Genomic DNA, 22,285 nt, shown 5'->3' with positions numbered 1-22,285 from the left:
CTGATAAATTTAATATCGCCCAAAACTTGCCAAAAATCGCTACACATATTTCTAAATTGAGCTTACAAAAGCTCAAACAATATAAAATTTCAAAATTAATTAAATGATTAAACTAATCCCAGACATATGGGTAAACGGCGTCCTGTTAACAATAAACACAAATAAACGTAATCCTACACTGCCATCTAGTGGAAAAATCTAAAATTACACGCGAAATAAAATTCTCAATTCTCATACATTAGAAATAAAACAATTCAGATCCAATTCAATGTTTAGGCCATATGGAGCCATACAATTCAACTCAAATTTCCACTTGGTCTCAAGTTTGGATATTTCCCTTGCTTTATTTGAACCCCTCCAATTATCTAAATATTTTTGGATACCACAAAAAAATCAGACCTGATGGATCCCTCTGATGTTTCAATCTAAAATGATCTGAGACTGAATAACCCTCAAAACCATTTTTAATATTGTTCACATGTTCCCCTAAACGTTCCTTTCATTTTCTTTTTGTCCTACCCACCTATTTAAGGCCACAGAGGTAAATGAGCAAATATATAACATATTTCGACTCGCAGGTGATTAATTCTTGAATCTCATGTATATCTGCAAAAAGTGTTTGTGTTCTAGGAGTTTGAACACATGTAGTACAAACTACACACCTTCTGCACTTAAAAAAACCCTTTTCCCCAAAAAACGTAATCCCCTATAGTGTGGCTGATCTATAGCACTTCCTGTTATCATATCCTTAACATTAGGGGCCCTTCTATAAATCACTTCTGGTCGTTTAGGTATCAAAGGACCCAGTACCCGATCTTCTGTCAAAATCGACCAATGCTTGTTCCAAATTGTCTTCATTTTACCATGTTGTACACTATAATCGGTCACAAAGGGGCAAAAGAAAACTTTTTTACCATCAACTCCTTTTTCTTCCAGCAATCTGGTTCTGTCCATCGCCAAAATGTCGCTCTCTACTTTCTTAAGATCAGATTTTTTTTATATCCTTTATTAATGAAACTTCCTTTAGAACCAATGACTTCTTCTCTAAAATCATGTTGGTTGCTACCATTCCTATACAACCTCAAACTGACCTTTTGCGGTCCCAAAAGGTCAGTTTATGAGGTTGTATAGGAATTGTAGCAACCAAGATGAAGAATTCAGTTTTCTGCAATTCCGGCCGGAATTTGGTGGTTCCGTTCCGTCGCCTCAGAATTGCCTTAGCGCTATAGCAGAAATCCCGCGGAACGATGTGTAATTCCGGTGGAATGCGGATTTTTGTAAGCCATCCACAAGAAACCACTAGAAGAGGCTTAAAGTGAAAACAACAGGATTTCTTCATGAAAATCGGAATTTCTGCACCAATCAGAGGCTTCCAAAAACCACCCAAACAGATTTCTGCATGAAAATCGGAATTATTTCAGCACCAATTACAGTGTTAACAAAAAACAATCACTCCTATGTTAGCAACCAGCTCCCTAGCTATCTCACCTATCCCAACCATTTTGTATGGGTCCCATAGCCTACACGACACCTCCTGCGGCGCAAATACCACCACCATGGGACCACCGGCCAGGTACCAAAGCTTACGCAACACCTCCTGCGGCGCAAAAACCACCACCATGGGACCACCGGCCAGGTACCAAAGCTTACGCGACACCTCCTGCGGCGCAAAAACCACCACCATGGGACCACCGGCCAGGTACCAAAGCTTACGCGACACCTCCTGCGGTGCCAAAACCACCTCCATGGGATCACCGCCAGGTCCCAAAGCTTACGCAACACCTCCTGTGGCGCAAAATCCACCACCACGGGACCACCGCCTGGTCCCATAGCCTATGCGACACCTCCTGCGGCGCAAAAACCACCACCATGGGACCACCAGCCAGGTACCAAAGCTTACGTGACACCTCCTGTGGCGCAAAATCCACCACCACGGGACCACCGCCTGGTCCCATAGCCTATGCGACACCTCCTGCGGCGCAAAAACCACCACCATGGGACCACCAGCCAGGTACCAAAGCTTACGTGACACCTCCTGTAGCGCAAAATCCACCGCCATAGGACCACCGCCAGGTCCCATAGCCTACGCGAAACCTCCTGCAGTGCAAAAACCACCACCATGGGACCACCGGCCAGGTACCAAAGCTTACGCGACACCTCCTGTGGCACAAAAACCACCGCCATTAACCCACCGCCAGGTCCCAAAGCTTACACGACACCTCCTGTGGCGCCAAAATGACCGCCATAAGACCATCGCCAGGTTCCATAGCTTACGCGACACCAAAATCACCACCATGGGTCCACCGCTTCCCATGGCGTAAGCGACACCTCCTGGGGAACCAAAACGACCGCCATGGGACCACTGTAAGGTCCCAAAGCTTACGCGACACCTCCTGTGGTGCCAAAACGACCGCCATGGGACCACTGCTAGGTCCCATGGCGTGGTCCCATGGCGTAAATGACACCTCCTGCTGCAAAAATAAATAATAAAAAAAAAAAACTGACCAGTGGTCCCATGGGCTACCACTTAGCACAAACGAGGTTTAATTTGTGATTACTTAAATTTTTCCGCCGGTATGCGGAATTCCGCGGAAATGTAATGGCGACGGAATTTAGCGCTGGCGGAATTCCGCAATTCCGGCGGAACGGAATTTGCTCTTTCCGATCATCCCTACACAAACAGCTGTTTGCGGTACATTACACAGTAAGTTTGGTGTGTCAGTGTGAAGCAGTACACTAATTACACTACCTGCTGATCTGTGTCTACACACGCAAGATGTTTTCAAGCACTTTATGCCTCCAATTTAGGAATGCAATGAGATTTCTGCTCAGTGAACCCACCTCACTGCATCTAAGTACCTTTACTGTTCAGTGAACCCACCTCACTGCATCTAACTACCTGTTGTGTTGATTGAACCCACCTCACTGCATCTAAGTACCTTTACTGTTCAGTGAACCCACCTCACTGCATCTAACTACCTGTTGTGTTGAGTGAACCCAGCTCACTGCATATACCTAGCATCCCCCCCGAGATGGACAAAATGGACAAACCAGGTAGAGGAAGAGGTAGAGGCAGACTTAGAGGAAGGACACCAGTAGAGGAGATGACCAGGGGGACAGTTCAGAGGGGGAGTCAGAGAGGAGTAGGAGGAGACAACTTCATGATAGAAGCAGAGGGAGCTCGTCCTCAAACAGCTGGGGCAGTGTCCGGCATCATGTATCACCAGCTATGGACAGCCAGCCAACATGCCCTTCAATGTCAGCTGCTGATGCCACTGTAGCGCCATCATGCCAGGGGGGCTCAGCGGTTTGGAAATTTTTTAACATGTGTGTCTCAGATCAGAGCAAAGCCATCTGTTGTCTCTGCCAGCAAAAATTGAGCCATGGAAAGGCAAACTCTCACGTAGGGACAAGTGCCTTACGAAGGCACCTGGAGAGAAGGCACAAACAGCTATGGCAAGAACACCTGAGGAAAAGCAGCACCAAAAGACAAGCCACCCTCCTTCTCCTCTTCCTCCTTCACGTGCATCGTCTTCATCCGCTTTCTCCCTTGCACCTTCACAGCCACCCTCCTCCACACCGCCTCTTCCCTTGAGCGGTTCCTTCTCCTCTGCCCACAGCAGTACCCAGCTGTCCGTAAAGGAAGTATTTGAGCGTAAGAAGCAAATGTCTGCCAGTCACCCTCTTCCCCGGCGTCTGACAGCTGGCGTGGCGGAACTATTAGCTCTCCAGCTATTACCATACAAGCTGGTGGAGTCCGAGGCTTTCCATAAATTTGTGGCACCGCAGTGGAAGATACCAGGCCACAATTATTTTTCACGAAAGGCCATACCCAAACTGCACCGTGCAGTTGAGAGGCAAGTGATGTCATCTATTGCGAAGAGCGTTGGGTAAAGGGTCCACCTGACAACGGATGCCTGGTCTGCCAAGCACAGGCAGGGCTGCTACATTACGTACACAGCCCATTGGGTCAACCTGGTGACCGATGGCAGCAAGCAGGGAGTACATGGCTGCGCAGCGGACCGACTTGTCACACCTCCACGGCTTGCAGGCAGGCCTCCCGCCACCTCCTCTCCGCCTGCTACCACCTCTTCGCTGTCGTCAACCTCCTCCTCCTCGGCTGGTGCAGTGATCTCCTCTCCAGCTACACAGCCCCCGCACCCCAGGGCCTATGCAATCTCATTTCCGCGTTGAATTTGGGAAAGCTGACACACGTACCCTGCATGGCACATGTGCTGAATCTGGTCATGCAAAGATTTGTGTCCAAATACCCAGGCTTAGAGGACGTCCTGAAGCAGGCCAGGAAGTTGTGTGGGCATTTCAGGCGCTCTTACAAGGCCATGGCATGCTTTTCGGACATTCAGCATAGAAACAACTTGCCGGTGAGACGCCTGATTTGCGATAGCCCGACTCGCTGGAATTCCACCCTGCTGATGTTCTCTCGCCTGCTAGACCAGAAGAAAGCCGTCACCCAGTACCTGTATCATTACAGTACAAGGACACAATCTAGGAGGATGGGGATGTTGTGGCCCAACAACTGGACACTGATGTGAAATGCATGCAGGGTCATGAAGCCCTTTGAGGAGGTGACCAAACTGGTGAGTCACACTGAGGGCACCATCAGTGACTTGATCCCCTACACCTACTTCCTGGAGCGTGCCGTGCGTAGAGTGGTGGATACAGCTGTGGAGGAGGGTAAACGAGAACAGTTACAGCAGCAGGAGTCGTGGGAGCGATATACATCCGAACCAGATGTTTCCACAACACCTGCGGCAGCACAGAGGGGGGAGGAGGAGGAGGAAGAGGAGTCGTGTGGGGAAGGAGAGGAGTCAGACTCTGATGATGATGATGAAGAAGGTGTTTCTGTGGAGGAGGAAGAGGCGGGCGGAAGAAGAACAACCGTGGCAGTCGTCTTCTGCTTCTGCTGCTCCACGTTCCCATGGTATTGTTCGTGGCTGGGGGGAGGAAGAGGAGTTGCGTCCCATCACTGAGGAAGAGCAAAAGGAGATGGAGAGTACGTCTGCATCCAGCTTTGTGCAGATGGCCTCTTTCATGTTGTCCAGCCTGTTGAGGGACCCCCGTATCAAAAAACTCAAGGGGAATGACCTGTACTGGGTGGCCACGCTACTAGACCCTCGGTACAGGCACAAAGTGGCGGACCTGTTACCAACTAAACAGAAGGCGGAAAGGATTCAGCACTTGCAGAACAAGCTGTCTATAATGCTTTACAATGCATTTAAGGGCAGTAACCCTCCTCCTCCCAAGTCCACGTAGGCAAGGACAGGACACTCCAACGACCTCAGGGTGATGTCGGACATGCGGACATTCTTTAGTCCAACTCCTCGCCATAGTCCTTCCGGATCCACCCTCCACCAACGCCTGGACCGGCAGGTAGCCGACTACCTGGCCTTGAGTGTGGATGTAGACACTGCGAGCAGCGACAATGAACCCTTGAACTACTGGTTGCGCAGGCTTGACCTGTGGCCAGAGCTGTCCCAATTTGCCATACAACTTCTCTCTTGCCCTGCCGCAAGCGTCCTGTCAGAAAGGACCTTCAGTGCAGCTGGAGGCATTGTCACTGAGAAGAGAAGTCGCCTAAGTCACGACAGTGTTCAGTACCTGACCTTTATCAAAATGAATGAGGAATGGATCACGGAGGGCTACTGCATGACCGAAGACTAAGTCAGTCCCCACACACAGCATCTCTGCCTGCAGGCCACTTGCCTTCTCCGCCACCACCAACAGGGTCCAGGACTCTAGGCGGATTCCTGAATTTTTCTGGCTAGCAGCGGCCGCTACACTAATTTGTCTGGTGCATGTACATGCCTGCCTAATTTTTCTGGCTGCACTGCGGGCGGCTGCAACGAAAAAACAAAAGGCATGTACATGTGCCCATCCCCCTTCGTGATCATTACCTTGCCGCAGTAAAGGGGCTTGTGTATCACAATGAAGCAATGACCGCCGGCTATTTGAGTGTCTCGAGTGGGGGTGGCACACAAAAGATAATAAGGTTGTTGCTTCATTGTGGATTGACCAAATTTGATCAGCTGGACAGTCACTGTTGTTCGATCATTGAGCTACCACAGCCCGGCGACCATATGGGCTTGAAAACCGCCACGGCCTACACTCTGGCACCGGTGCGCACAGTCCAGCACGGCCGTCATTACACAAACAGCTGTTTGCGGTGCGTTACACAGTGAATTTGGTGCATCAGTGTGAAACAGAACTCTAATTACACTCCCTGATTGATGTATACACATGCAAGATGTTTGAAAGCACTTTGAGCCTGAAATTTAGCATTCAATGTGATTTCTGCCCTTAAAACGCTGTTTTGCGTCAAATCCAGATTTTTCCCCGGGACTTTGGGCGTGTATCCCACTCCGCCATGCCCCCCTCCAGGTGTTAGACCCCTTGAAACATCTTTTCCATCACTTTTGTGGCCAGCATAATTTTTTCTATTTTTCAAAGTTCACATCCCCATTGAAGTCTATTGCGGTTCGCTAACTTTTCCGCGAACCGAACCTTCCGCGAAGGTTCGCGAATGGGGTTCGCCAACCTAAAATCGGAGGTTCGGCACATCTCTAGATGCAACTCCCCTAGAAACTGTTTAATTGAATTATTGGCTACTGCCGAAAAGGCCCTGGAACCTGATAAATCCAGGATCCGAGACCCAATTGCAATCCGCCTCAAAACCACACAACCTTCCTTAAAACCTTTCAACTGTTCCAGTGCAGTTATAAAAAAAAGTTGTCTGCGACACATTGGGGGCATAAATATTAGCAAAAGTATAAATTTGCCCCAATAGTTGACCTTTTACAAAAATATATCTACCCAATTCATCAGACGTTTTATCCCAAAAACAAAAAACAAATGGACAACTCTTCCCTACTGCAATTGCAACCCCCTTAGCTTTTTTTTCTGGGGAATTTGAAAAAAAAAACAAAAAAAAAAAAACCTCAAACATGGACAAGGGCATACCTGGCACTTTATCCCAACAAAAATTAGTCACCTGTAAGAGAAAGAATCTGAGGCATAATCCTATGCAACTCCATCCATAATTTACCTCTCTTAATTGGCGAATGTAACATTTGGGGAACTATTTCCGTGGTCAGTACACAGGACGCGCGACGACACTATGGAAACCCTCCACAAGCGTGTAAATAGAGAGAACCCAGCTATGGTGCTATGCACCTGTAGAGGGAGATTCCCACCGGCAGATGGAGCTGTGGAGTACAGACGGCAACAGCATCTGTACTGCCACAGATGCCAGATGGGAATTGCACGAGTTGAAGCAATGCAGGGCAATATAGCCCTTAAAGAGAGAGAGCACAGAGACAGACTGAATGTGTGTCCACCAATCTAGTCGCCACCCAGTGACAGTGAACACACACCAGCAGAAACAAAGTATGAACGCAATCGCAAGGGTGGCGATTGCCAAAAGCGACAGAAGACCGAGCAGGACAGAGCACGAGAGTAGCAAAGGCACAGCAAGCAAGAACAATAAGGAAAAATAACAAACGCTAACTAAACGCGAACACCGCACTCATTCGCTCCAGCGAACGCGTTTAAGCACGATCACCGCGCGTTAGGCACCCAGTGATAAGCGTGCCACCCTAACTAACCAATGACACACAAACACCAAATAGAGAACGAAAATGCGGCTAAACGGTTACTTCACCGAGCCTGCGGCAAGCGTTCGTACAAGACAAGACAGAGAGAAGGAGTAGCCAGCAGCAACCGCAGCTCTGGCCTACACTCCCAGACTGAGTACAGAAGGAACCATCGCTGCTGCCGCTAGAGCGAATGCGATCCAGACAGACAAACAGATGGGGCTACCAGTAGCAACCGCTGCTCTGGTTAGCACCCCTAAGGCAGAATACAGAAGGAAGCACTGCCACTACCACTAGGGCGAATGCAATCCAGACAGATGAAGCTGCCAGTAGTAACCACAGCTCTGGCCTACACTCCCAGACAGACACCCAGACAGACAGAACGATTCCCTGTCGACCGCCGCTGGTGACAAGGCAATCGAGACATAGAGGGAGAACAAGGCAATACAAATAATACAACCTGACTGCACTGGAAGGGATGCCTAGTGCAGTCCCCAGGAATTACTCTAAGATAATCTTTAGCAAACAAGCAAGGCTGATACTCCAAGAGAGTTTTGCAGGAACAAACCATTGATGAGCAACAGGGGATTCTGGGAGCACATGGTATTTATACTGCAAGCCTTCAAAGGAGGCAGCTAGGCAATTTGCATGACAAGTGTATGCAAATTCCTCAGCAGAGCAACTCTGAAAGTTGCAAAGCAAAGACAGGTCTCTTTTCCAGAGACCTGCAGCCCTCAGACTTAAGGAATGGACTAACAGCTGTCTGCCCGTGCAGACAGCTGAGCAGATTGTTACATCAAACACTTGGTCGCCAAAAATTCCTAAATAATCTCGGCTGTTGTTCCATGAAAGGAAATCATTGACCTGGAGGATTTCCAAGAAATAGCCCCCCAGATCATCACAGGTCCCCCGCCATGTTTTACGGTTGGGACAAGGCAGTCTGTATGAAATGCTTCTTTCGGCTGCCTCCAAACGTACACTAGGCTGGAGGTCGGAAATAAGGTAAACAATGGTTCGTCATAGAAAATCTAATTTTTTCACTGCTCGAGGGACCAATTCTGGTGGTTTCTACACCATTCTAAACGCTTTGAAACATTTGTCTTTGAGAGCAGAGGTTTTCTAATTGCAGTTCTTCCGTGGAATCCAGATTTGTGCAGCTCCCGATGGACAGTTTTTGTGGAAACTGGATTCAATAGGTGTTCATTCAGCTCTGCAGTGATTTTAGGAGCCGTGGTCTTGCAAACTTTTCTAACAATTTGCTTTAGAGTCCGACGGTCTCTCTCAGACAACTTCGACTTTCGGGCACAACTGTGCTTTGCTGAGGGCGTTTTTCCTTCTCTTTCAAAGGCAGTCATTACTTTTGAGACAGTACCTCTTGAAATGCCAAGCATTCGGGCAGCTTCTGTTACAGTAGCGCCTGCCATACGAGCACCAACAATTTGTCCTCTTTGAAAGTCTGAGAGATCTGCCATTTTTATAAATTATAACCAACTTTGGTTTAAATATCTGTGAAAAGCAATTACTTTAATTAAACATATCAAATAACAAAAATAATAGACAAAAACAATTAACATATATCTAGTTTATATGTTTTGATTGCTTTAAACATGTTCAAAGATTATGATGCCAAAATGTTAGGTGTTTTCATTATTTTGTTCAACCCCTGTATTTATTTATTTAAAAATGTATGTGGGTGTAGTTTTACTATTTGGCCACAAGATGGCCACAGTCAAAAAGTCCTGGAAGCGAACGATCTTGCTTCCAGGAACTAGAATGAGGACGGAAAACTTTTATTCACTTTTTATTTTCTGCGGGGGACTTAGATCGATGAATAGGAATTATATTCCCATTCATTGATTGGGGGCTAACAGCAGGTGGCGGTAGCGCGTGTACCGTGCACTGGCAGCAACACAGCCTATCTGGATGAACATATTCGTCCAGATAGGATGAAGTGGTTAAAAAACTTGGTAAAAGAAACTCTGTAAAATTTTGCTTCAGTATACTTTAACTACTTCTGTACCAGCAGTCTCTGGCCCCTTAAGGACCAGAGACTGCTGGTACTGTGGTAAAACGGCGCTTACCGCTGATTTGCCACACTGATCCGCCACTCTTGTCGGTAACGCCGCTCTCCTCACCACAGGCCTCTCTTTCTGCTGCCTTTATGAAGGCAGAGATCTGTTCGCCGGTCAGGAGTTGCTTTCATTGGCTCCTGACCCTGCCCACCAATGAAATCAGCTCCTCACCGGCTCACATAGCTCTGCTGTCATATTGACAGCAGGGCAAGTGGGTTGCGGTAGGGGCAGAGTAGCAGCACGATTGTCGGGAGCAGCTGGACAGCCCAGCAATGATTGTTAAAATCTATATCCTGTCAGAACCACAAGCAGGATGTAGATTTTAACTATGCTGGTCTGTAGAGATGGCTCGAACCTCTGATTTTGGGTTCATGAACCTCAAACGTGAACTTCCGCAAAAGTTCACGTTTGTGCGAACCAAGCGAACCGCAATAGACTTCAATGGGCAGGCGAACTTTAAAAACTACAAACACTGTTTCTGGCCACAAAAGTGATGGAAAAGATGTTTCAAGGGGTCTAACACCTGAAGGGGGGCATGGCGGAGTGGGATACACGCCAAAAGTCCCGGGGAAAAAAAAACAAGCACAACATTGTTTTCTTGTGAAATTCCCAATAAGTTTGATGTGTCACATGACCCTCTTGCTCTTGAAAAACATTGGATTCAAAATGGCCGACTTCAAAATCGCCACCAAGGTCACCACCCATCTTGAAAAGTTTTCCCCCCTCACATATACTAATGTGCCACAAACAGGAAGTTAATATCACCAACCATTCCCATTTTATTAGTGTGTATCCATATAAATGGCCCACCCTGTACAATTACATTAGAAGTAACAAGTAAAAATAATAATGGAAACCATATTTTGTTGAAACAGAGGTGCCAGTTCAGTGTAACATAGGTGAAAAACTGTTTAAAAAGGGGGGAGGGGAGGTGTTTAGTCATGGAAGACTCGATAGATAAAAATCAAATAAGAACATTTATCACTTAACACATGCGTAGGAGGATTTCTCAGGCCCCGCTGGGCCGATTTTCTAAATTTTTTTTCCTGCACGCAGCTAGCACTTTGCTAGCTGCGTGCAGTTTCCGATTGCCGTTGCTTGCTGCCGATTCGCTGCTACCTGCCGCCCCCCCCCCCTCCAGACCCCTTGCGCAGCCTGGCCAATCAGTGCCAGGCAGCGCTGAGGGGTGGATTGGGATTCCCTCTGACGTCCCGGCGTCCATGACGTCAGTGACGTCATCCTGCCCAGTCACCATGGCGCCCGGGGAAGCCCAGCAGGAAATCCCGTTCTGAACGCCGAAGGCAATCAGAGTGGATAGGGGGATGCCGCTTGTCAGCGGCTATCATGTAGCGAGCCCTGGGCTCGCTACATGATTTAATTTTTTTTTTTTAAAGTGCTGCGCTGCCCCCTTGCCGCCAGAATTGTAACAGCAAGGGGGTTAAAGAACAAGCGACACCCATGCTAACTTAGAAATAAAAAACACATATATAAGTAGATAAATACTACTTCTACTTACATAACAGATGTATTGTGCTATCCACGTAATGATTCCTGTGAATTTTATAAAGGAAAAGCAGAAAATCCTATTCTAGGCAGTGGCCATCTTGCCAAGCTAATGCTGACATCATATCCTCCCTGACTCTTGTTTTCCCCCTCCCTTCTCATGCTCATTGTGTATTCATTAGCTGCCCTCCTCCCAGAGTCTTTTTTTTTTTATTTACACATCCAATCACTGAGTCACCTCAGCCTTGCTTGTAAACACAAGTGATCAGCTAGGCAGGGAAATAAATGGAAGAGGAGGAATATATTACAGATAAAAAGAACTCCCAGCATTCAAAAGAACTCCCAGCATTCAACTTTTTGGCACTGTTTGGCACTAGGGCCAGTGCTCCTAAAGTATGTGATAACTCCAAATCATAACAGCAGAAAAAAATTTTGAGCACAGGATTAGCATCTTTATCACTTAATACACTCAGACCAGTTGCTGCTGTTGAAATTTGATTTTTATGGTGACAATACCGCTTTAAAGTGTAACTGTCGGGCATAAAATAAAAAATCAATTATTTATTTTTATCTGGTAAACAAGTAATAAGGATGCTAATCAGGTAATCCAAAATCTAAAATCACTATTACTTTTCTTCTCATTCCCCAGTTTACCTGACTCTTATTTGGTACGTTGCCGCAAAAAGGAAGTTGCAGGGCATGCTGGGTTGTCTTTTTTGCTTCTTTATTTCCCCTCAGACTTAACTAATCTACAGAAGCAAAAAAGGACAACCCAACATGCCCTGCAACTTCCTTTGTGCGGCAACGTACCAAATAACAGTCAGGTAAACTGGGGAATGATCATTTAACAAGAAAAGTAATAGAGATTTTACCTTTTGGATTGCCTGGTTAACATCCTCATTACTTGTTTACCTATACCACACACTGAGACCTGGGTTCAATTCCCAGCCACGGTATGTAAGCTGGCTTTTGAAATAGTACAATTCCGTGGATTAAGCAAGCTAATTTTTCTCTTGGATTGATCATAATGGTACATGCTAGGCTGGCTTCAGCATGTAGTGTTGGTGGTATAGTGGTTAAGTGAGTTACCTACCACACACTGAGACCTGGGTTCAATTCCCAGCCACGGTATGTAAGCTGGCTTTTGAAATAGTACAATTCCCTGGAAGATGGAAGGAAAAGGACCAGTTAATAGGGTCAATGGGCTATAATATAGGATAAACAAGGTAACTTTAGCGATTTTTTCAATTTTCCGACGGAATCCGGAATTCCGTGGAATTTTGTACAAATCCGGAGGAATTTTCATAGCGACGGAATTTAACACTGATGGAATCTGTGATTTCCGGTGGAACGGAATTTGCTCTTTCCGATCATCCCTATTCATAACTTTTATGAGATGTGTCTTCTGGGGATTTTTGGTTGAAGTTTGGTCTCAGAATTTAGTAGGGGATACAATAAATATTTTCTCCACTGTATATAACACCCATAAAAAGTGACCCTACATGTCTTGCCTGAAGGCGGAGCTTCATCATGGGTATTTAGTACTTTCAAGTGAGGGTCTTCTCCCCTTAGTGTTTTTCTATACACTCCCAGTGTTCTCCATTCTGTTTTGAAAGGTCTCCAGTCACCACATCATTCTAAGTACTTAGGAAGGATTTGTTTTATTATTATTATTTCTGTAAGGAAGTAAAGTAAAAACTGAAGGAATTACTAAAAAAAATATCATCATAGAATGACATTCTACTTATGTTCTGGTTAAACTCAATAACCGTACAATATGTAAAAAGAGAAAGGGCACCTCCTTAAATGCAGTAAAGGTAAAATACATGAACAAATAACTGGTGCATGAGGCCAAGAGTAAATGCAAAAAACTCACTTTATTTAAGCCAATATCAAACAATAAAATCAATTAAAAACAAGGCTATGCCATGCCCAGCCCAAAAAGCCCCTAATGTCATATAATTATTATGTATAGTTAGGCCCCGTTCACACTTGCGGTTGTTTGCCAAACGGACCGGATGACCTGACCGGATCCGGACCGGATCGGAACCGTACGGTTCTGATCCGGATCCGATCCGGATCCGGTCAGGTTGCATCAGGTGTCCATCAGGATGCGATCCGGATCCGTTTGGCAAAAGTAACGTTAAAAACAAAAAAAAATGTTGGGGTCTGGGAGGTCAGCAGAAGGGGGACCTGTGGAATCAGGCCCTCTGCTGTTTAGCACTCACCTCCACCTGCGACATGCTGCCAACATCTCCGGATCCGGATCCAGCTGTGCTGCTCCACTCCAAAATGCTTGCCCATGTGTCCCCATCCAATATCGCCGCAACAATCCCCATAGGAAGTGGGGTAGAACATCCGGATTTCTCAGCCAGTGTGTTGTGCGCTCTCTGGTTCCCATTGGTTTGTATTGGCCGGATGGTGCAGTCTGGCTCCCCCCCGGATACGGCTGCCGGAGGAGCCGGATGAAAAAATAGCGCATGTTGGAACGGAGGCCGGAGTCCGGATCCGGCCCGGATCCGGTCCGGTTCCGGTTCGGCAGAACGGACGCATGTGAACGGACGCATAGGCTTTCATTGCTATGCCGTGCGTCCGTTCCGTCCGTTCTGCAAGCGGTGCGGCTCCGGCACGGCGATCCTGGAGGGCCACCGCAAGTGTGAACCGGGCCTTACTCACCAGGTCGAGGACCTTGCCCTCCCCCTTTATAAACACATTTGTGTATATATTAGCATATTTTTTGCATGAATATGTCTGCTCATTTTTTGTTTGTTCAATAAACTCAATGACCGTACATCTTTGCTCAACCTAAATAAAAAATAACCATGACAGAGTAATGCCAGGTGGGTGCAGCATATGACTAAAAATGTCAAAAGTGTCAAATCAGTTCTGAGTTTCTTTTCATTGTCACCAATCTGCTATGTGATCTATTGCCTAAAGCAAAGCTTGCTGCATAGTTAATTGTTTTGCCCCAAAAGTAAATAACTGAGTGACACAACATTCCTAAACACAACATTAGTAAACATAGTACACCGGGAAAGGAGGGGGTTGGCTGACTTTCTCAGTATGAAATCTGTAGTTTTTTTTATGTCTTTGCTAAATCATCATGAAGTATCACTCTGTATGTTGACATTATTATTCTCTCTCTCTCCAGAGCTGCCCCATATCTATTAAAATCAAGGCTATGAATTCATCTTGGCTGAAACAGAAATTCCTTCCCCAAATCACCATTTTTATGGATAATCGCCACTTTAATGACAGGGAATGGTTAAGACTGGGGCACTTTATCCCCCCATTTGGCTGGATGGACTTGAACTACACAGGTAATTAAACTTCTATACAAATATACTTTTTAATCGCGTCTCCACTTACTATATACTGGTTACTTATTCCAGAAGAAGTTGAAGCAGGCTGGTTCTGTGAACCGGGCTGTACTGTATAATGCGCACTCTGCGCACCGCACAAGGGTAATTCATGGTTTCCGGAGACCCCCGGACCCCAAATTCCTTCTCCTTCCAAGTTGCCATGACTCGGACAGGAAATAGCATTTCATACTGCCAGGAATTTGAGCAACAGCAGTGTGAGCAGTCATTCGTCTCACCGCGCCCAACTCACCAGTTATTTTTTGGTAAGATTGTAGCAGAATGCCACTGACTATCTCTACTAAAATAACACATTTAGGTGCAGTTGAAATTGTGCACGTTTTAAGAGATTGTGGGAATTTGTAGCCCATTCCTAAACAGAGTTATTAATTTTGGTGCAACCATGTGGGCTAGACTCAGGATTCTTGGTCTCTGTGTGATTCCCCAAATCCATTGTGTATTAATCTGATATCAGCACAAATGTGGCATTTATCGATGTTGAGTTACAGCATTTTATACGTTTAAACCTAGATCTCTCTCCAAGGACTTGAACTGTGATTGGTTTGTCAACCAGAGGGGCGGGCTTGGTCCCACCCCAAAACTAGCTTCCACAAAACCAGGATGCATACAAGGAGGGGCAGTCCTCCCCGTGTACCATCACCTGATCAAGCCAGCCAGAGGACCATGTGGCTGGCGGCCATTTTTCTGAACTGAAACAAAGGACATTTTCCATGTGCTCAGATTTTCCCAGAAAGGACATATTTCCACGAAGTATTTTATTCCATTTTTTTATTTCATACTGTGCTATTATTTGCCTCTATAATTGTTGATTTTAATGATTTTCTGCATATATTAATTATTTATGTTGCATTTTTTTAATAAACGATGCTAACGTCATTTTTTTATTCAGCTACCCTGCGATTCAGCAGCACAAACTAAACCCTGACTTCTGAAGAGTCGCTACTATTGTTGATAGCTTGATAAAAATAGAGTGTGTTTAATCGTTTTCTATTTGCAGGTCTAGAGTCAGTCAGTGGGTTCCTCTGTCCCATGGTAACAGAGGTGGTGGCAGTTATACCCTGAAATAGTGTGTAATTTGTATTACCGTAACTCACAGGCTCCCTTCTAGTCGGTCTGCTGCCAAAATCCCAGCGGTTTCTGCGCACCGATTGTGACCACAGATTGCATGGTCTGTGTGCTGAAACCGATTGGGAGGCAATGGGCTTGTTTCACAAAAGAGTGCTAACTGATAGCACGGCTGTTTTCATACGAATTTTTGCATTGCGCGCGATCGCAAATTTTTGTGCAAAACGATAACGTTTAATTTTTGCACGCAAACGATATCGGTTTTGCGTGAAAAATCGCATTTGCATGCGAAAGCGTTATCATTTCGCATGAAAATTTGCGATCGTGCGCCACGTGAAAATTCACGGGAAAACGCCCATGCTATCAGTTAGCACTCTTCACCAAAGTATTATGTATGTTTTTGAGATAAGGTGATGTCTACTATGTTCTATGCTCTTGACTCCTATGTTCTATATATATGCCCTGTATTCATGTGCCAAACCCAATTCCGAGCACGACCCAGTCGTGCTTGGCGAAATAAATGCGATTCTGATTTGATTCTTTTGTGAATCAAGCCCATTGTGCGGTCCGGCCACTAGGGGCCCTGTGACATTGCCTTCACTGCGACTCACCAGGTCGGTCACCTCCTCAAACGGCCGCATGACCCTGCATGCATTTCGCATCAGTGTCCAGTTGTTAGGACAGAACATCCCCATCTCCCCAGATTGTGTCCTTTTACTGTAATTGTACAGGTACTGGGTGACGGCTTTCTCCTGTTCTAGCAGGTGAGAGAACATCTATATTACTGTTTTATTCCTTCTCATGTATTTCAGAGGTTAAGGAAGTGATGTTGGCTCTTCCTCTGGTACCAGACCAGCAGCTGCTGCTTGCAGAGAAGGCTGAAGATGATCTAAGCTGCATTAGTTGTGCTGTGGTGGGGAATGGAGGTATTCTAAATGGATCTGGTCTTGGCAAGGAGATCGACTCACACAATTATGTGTTTCGGTGAGTTCTTGCAATAGATAATTGCCCACAAACTATTTTTTCCACTTTATCGATATCACATGGTACCCTTGTGCCATGATGGTTGGAAATGTCCGACCCAACGCAAGGGCAACAACAAATTAGCAGATCTGGGCCCCCCTCCCTCAATCCACCTCTTGTCCCCTACTGTTTCCCCTGTGCCACTTCTTGTCCCAGTGTCCCCTCTGTTCCCCTTGTGCCACCTCTTCTGCTCCTCTGTTCCCCCTATGCCACCTTGTGTCCTCTCTATTACCTCTGTACCACCTGTGTAGTGTAAAGGATAGTGCGCAGCCAGATTGCAGTGCCATACTTTCTGCCCAGGAGGGAGTATGTCACTGAGTGGGGGACGGCCATGTGCATATTACCCGCGGGGTCATAGTTTTGTCATTGCTTTGCATTGTGGTAGGATGCCCCCCCTCCCTCACCTGGGTCCCCCGACCTCTGCTCCCCTCCAGCTTTAAAAAGTTAAGTAGCATCCACTACTATTAAGAGGTAACGGGAGGGAATCACTCACCTCTTCCGGTTGCAGCGTGCGTTCCACTGACGTCACTTCCTGCAACGCCGCTCACTGTATTGTAAGTGGACGGCATTGCAGGAAGTGACGTCAGTGGAGTCCATGCTGGAACGCGGAAGAGATGAGTGATCCTAGCCCGTTACCTCTTAATAGTAGCGGATGCTACTTAACTTTCTAAAGCTAGAGGGGAGTGGAGGTCGGGGGACACAGGTGAGGGAGGGGGGGGGTCCGACTTCCCTCCCCTCTGCTTTTGCCCAATACCCCCTTCCTGCCCGCTACCTCCTCCAGCTCTGCGGCCCCCCACGGCTCGGGTCCCCATAGACTTCAATAGGGTTCGGTGTTCGGTCGAATATGCCGAACATCTGGACAATCAAGCAACCTTAATAAGCAAATGCAGGCGTGGAGGGTGATCTAAGAACACCCTGGAGGAAAAAACACAGACAACGAGAGCCACAATGGTGCAGTATGTCACAGAGAGTAGTGATTGGTAAAAGAGTAGAACTCAGTACTCACAAACAGAGGTTGTAGATAGGGATGGCTCGAACATCAGATTTTGGGTTCGTGAACCGCAAACTTCCGCAAAAGTTCGGGTTTGCGTGAACTGGGGGAAGCGCCATAGACTTCAATGGGCAGGCAAACTTTATAACATACAGGGACTATTTCTGACCACAAAAGTGATGGAAAAGTTGTTTCAAGGGGTCTAACACCTGGAGGGGGGCATGGCAGAGTGGGTACATGCCAAAAGTCCTGGAGAAAATTTTGTATTTGACACAGAGTAGGGTTATAATCCTTAAAGGGCAGCAATCACATTACATTCCTAAATTGGAGGCATAAAGTGCTTTAACCGCTTGCCGACCGCTTCACGCCGATGGACGTGGCCACGGCGGCAGCCCCAGGACCAGCTAACGCCGATTGGCGTAAAGTCCTGGGGCAGCAGTTTGCAGGAGATCGCATGCAGGCTGCGCGCGCATCTCCCGCTTGGTGGGCGGAGCTCCGCCTTCAGTCTCCGAGCGGCGATCGCCACTCGGAAGACTGTTACACGGCAAAACTGCCATGTATTTACATGTACAGCGCTGCGATCACCAGCAGCGCTGTACTGGGGACAGCCGTGTCCCCCTGGGGGACAAGAGAGCGATCATCTCTCATAGGCAGAAGCCTATGACAGCCGATCGCCGTGATTGGCCGGCTGGGGGGAGGGAGGGGATTTTGAAAAAAAGATCAGACCCCACCAACAGAGAGCTCTGTTGGTGGGGAGAAAAGGGGGGGGGGAATCACTTGTGTGCAGAGTTGTACAGCCCTGCAGCTTGGCCTTAAAGCTGCAGTGGCCAATTAAGCAGAAATTAGACTGGTCACTAGGGGGGTTTAACACCATGGTCCTCAAGAGGTTAAAACATCTTGCGTGTGTATACATCGATCAGGTGGTGTAATTCGTGTACTGCTTCACACTGACACACCAAACTCACTGTGTAACGCACCGCAAACAGCTGCAAAGGGTTGTCATTAGTTGACACTCTCAGGACATAAATGTCAGTCTTCTCTGTGGCAATGTTTGTGTAGTGATGGCCGTGCTCGGGCGCAAGTTGGCAAGAGTGCAGGTGATGGCAGTTTTCCAGCCCATATGGTCGCCGGGCTGAGGTAGATCAATGACAGAACAACAGTGACTGCCCAGCTTATCGAATTTGGTCTGTCCATAATGAAGCAACGACCTTATCTTGGGTGTGCCCCCCAACACACTCATATTGGTCATTGCTTTATTGTGATACGGAAGCCCCTTCACCACGGCAAGGTAATGATCATGTACATGTCTTTTGTTTTGTTGTTGTTGCAGCCACAGTACAGCCTGAAAAATTAGGCAGGCATGTACACACACCAGAAAAATGATTATTTTTGGTTGCGGCCGCCATTCAGGATCCACCTGGAGTCCTGTACCCTGTTGGTGGTGGCGGAGAAGGCAGTTAAGTGGCGTGCAGGCAGAGATGTTGTGTGGGGACTAATTCATGGCTTATTCACTTATTAAAAGGTGAGGTACTGAATACTTTTTTGACCTAGGCGACTTCTCCTGTCAGTGACAATGCCTCCTGCTGCACTGAAGGTCCTTTCTGACAGGATGCTTGAGGCTGGTCAAGCCAGAAGTTGGGTGGCAAATTGTGACAGCTCTGGCCACAGGTCAAGCCTGCGCAACCAGTAGTCCAGGGGTTCATCGCTGCTCACAGTGTCTATATCCGCACTTCAGGCCAGGTATTTGGCTACCTGCCGGTCAAGACATTGTCGGAGTGAGGATCCCGAAAGGCTGAGGCGAGGTGTTGGACTAAAGAAAGTATGCATGTCTGACATCACCATCAGATCTCTAGAGTGTCCTGTCCTTGCCTGCATGGACTTAGGAGGAGGAAGAGGAGGAGAACTGGCATCTCTTTCCCGTTGTGCTGTAACATCACCCTTAAATGCCGTGTAAAGCACACTTGCCAGCTTGTGGTGCAAGTGCTGCATCCTTTCTGCCTTCTTGTAATTTGGTAACATTTCCACCACTTTGTGCTTATACCGAGGGTCTAGTAGCATTGCCCCCCAGTACAGGTCCTTGGGTCTTTTTATACAGGGGTCCCTCAACAGGCTGGAAAGCATGAAAACCCCATCTGCATAAGATTGGATGCTGACCTAGTCATCTCCTCTTCCTCACTGATGTCACGGAAGTTCTTCTCTTCCCCCTCCCGCCACGAACAATACCACGGGTCCCCGAAAAGTGAGCAGCACAAGCCCACTAAGATTCCTGCTGTGGTTGTTCTTCCACCTCCTCCTCAAAGCCACCTTCCTCCTCTGACTCCTCTTCCCCAGACTCCTCCTCCTTCACCTCCCCCCTCCTATGTGCTGCTGCAGGTGTTGATGACAAATCTGGTTCTGGTAATGCCGGTTCCCACAACTCTTCCTCTTCTTGTTCACACTCCTCTACAGCTTGATCCACCACTCTACGCACGGCACGCTCCAGGAATAAAGCATATGGGATGAGGTCGCTGATGGCACCTTCACTGTGACTCACCAGGTTTGTCACCTCCTCAAACGGACTCATAGGACTGCAGGCATTTCACATGAGTGTCCAGTACCTCGGCAAGAAAATCCCCAGCTCCCCAGAGTCTGCCCTAGCACCGTAGCTGTACAGATATTCATTGACAGCTTTCTCCTGTTGTAGCAGGTGGTCAAACATGAGGAGCATTGAATTCCAGTGAGTCGGGCTATCGCAAATCAATGCCTCACTGGCAAGTTGTTTTCCCACTGAATATCGGAGAAGCGCACCATGGCCATGTAGAAATGCCTGAAATGCCTACAAACCTTCCTGGACTGCTTCAGGACCTCCTTTAAGACTGGGAACTTACACACGAACCGTTGGATTATAAGATTCAGCACATGTGCTATGCAGGGCTCATGTGTCACCTTGTCCAAACTGAAAGCCGACAAGAGATAGCTTCCGTTGTCACACACCACTTTGCCGATCTCCAGTTGGTGCGGGGTCAGCCACTGATCCACCTGTTTGTTCAAAGTGGCCAAAAGTGCTAGTCCAGTGGGACTCTCAGCTTTGAGGCAAGACAAGTCTAATATGGCATGACACCGTCGTACCTGGCATGTGGAATACGCCCTGGGGAGCTGGGGGTGTGCAGTTGGAGAGGAGAGCGCAGCAGTAGCATAGGACTCAGCCGAGGAAGAGGAGGACAGTGAAGAGGATGTAGGAGGAGAAGTAGGAAGAGAAGAAGAGGAGGTGGCAGCAGGCCTGCATGAAAGCCGTGGCGCTGTCACCAACTCCGCTGCACAGCCACATACTGCATGATTGCCAGCGGCCAGCAGGTTTACCCAATGGGCTAAATAAGTAATATACCTGCCCTGAACGTGCTTGGCAGACCAGGCCTCCGTGGTCAGATGGACCATTGACCCAACGCTGTGTGCCAGAGATGACACCACTTGCCTTTCAACATCACGGTACATCTAAGGTATCGCATTTTTGGAAAAATAATTGCGGCCTGGTATCTTCCACTGCGTTGTCCCAATTGCCACAAATTTCCGGAAGACCTCAGAGTCCATCAGCTTGTATGTAACAGCTGGCGGGCTAACAGTTCCGCCAAGCCAACTGTCAGATGCCGGGCAAGGGGGTGACTGGCAGACATTGGCTTCTTCCGCTCAAATCTTTCCTTAATGGACACCTGGCTGTGGGCAGAGGAGCAGGAACCGCTCAAGGTGAGTGGCAGAATGGAGGAGGGTGGCTGTGAAGGTGCAAGGGCAGGAGAGGATACAGCGGCTGAATATGCTGGACCAGGAGGAGGAGGAAGAGGAGGAAGAGGAGGAGGCAGAGGGTGGCTTTGCATTTGTGTGCTGCTTTTCCTCATGTGCTCATCCCATTGGTGTTTGTAAGGGGAGATCATGTGCCTTTATGATATCCTGGGCCCCTCTTTTCCCCTTATATGGAGGCTGCTATTTTCATTCTCAAATAAACAACGATAGTCTCTCGACTTCTATGCGGGTGCTTTGCCTCTAATCTCTTTTTTTCTTTATTTTTTCTTTTGCTGAGCAGTTTCAAACAGAAAAAAAAATGTATATAATATTATATATATACACACACACACATATATATATATATATATATATATATATATATATATATATATATATACATACATACATACATACACACACACACACACACACACACACACACACACACACACACACATATACAGTGGGTTGCAAAAGTATTCGGCCCCCTTGACGTTTTCCACGCTTTGTCACATTACTGCCACACACATGAATCAATTTTATTGGAATTCCACATGAAAGACCAATACAAAGTGGTGTACACGTGAGAAGTGGATCGAAAATCATACATGATTCCAAACATTTTTTACAAATAAATAACTGCAAAGTGGTGTGTGCATAATTATTCAGCCCCCTTTGGTCTGAGTTCAGTCAGTTGCCCTTACACATTGCCTGATGAGTGCTAATGACTAAATAGAGTGCTCTTGTGTGTAATCTAATGTCACTACAAATACAGCTGCTCTGTGATGGCCTCAGAGGTTGTCTAAGAAATTATTGGGAGCAACAACACCATGAAGTCCAAACAACACACCAGACAGGTCACGGATAAAATTATTGAGAAATTTA

The 22,285-nt window shown here is 47.0% G+C and overlaps 1 protein-coding gene across 1 annotated transcript in view; it reads left to right on the top strand.

Moving 5' to 3' along the window:
- LOC137541989 (alpha-N-acetylgalactosaminide alpha-2,6-sialyltransferase 1-like) overlaps window positions 1-22,285 on the top strand; it is a 218,487-nt gene that overhangs the window by 3,780 nt on the left and 192,422 nt on the right. The window contains exons 2-3 of the mRNA XM_068263568.1: window positions 14,337-14,505; window positions 16,443-16,614. Coding sequence (XP_068119669.1) covers window positions 14,337-14,505; window positions 16,443-16,614 — 341 coding nt within the window. The remainder of the gene's footprint in view (window positions 1-14,336; window positions 14,506-16,442; window positions 16,615-22,285) is intronic.

The sequence above is a fragment of the Hyperolius riggenbachi genome, chromosome 12 (genome assembly GCF_040937935.1).
Source record: "Hyperolius riggenbachi isolate aHypRig1 chromosome 12, aHypRig1.pri, whole genome shotgun sequence".
Lineage (NCBI taxonomy): Eukaryota > Metazoa > Chordata > Amphibia > Anura > Hyperoliidae > Hyperolius > Hyperolius riggenbachi.
This window is presented reverse-complemented; position numbering and strand designations above follow the sequence as displayed.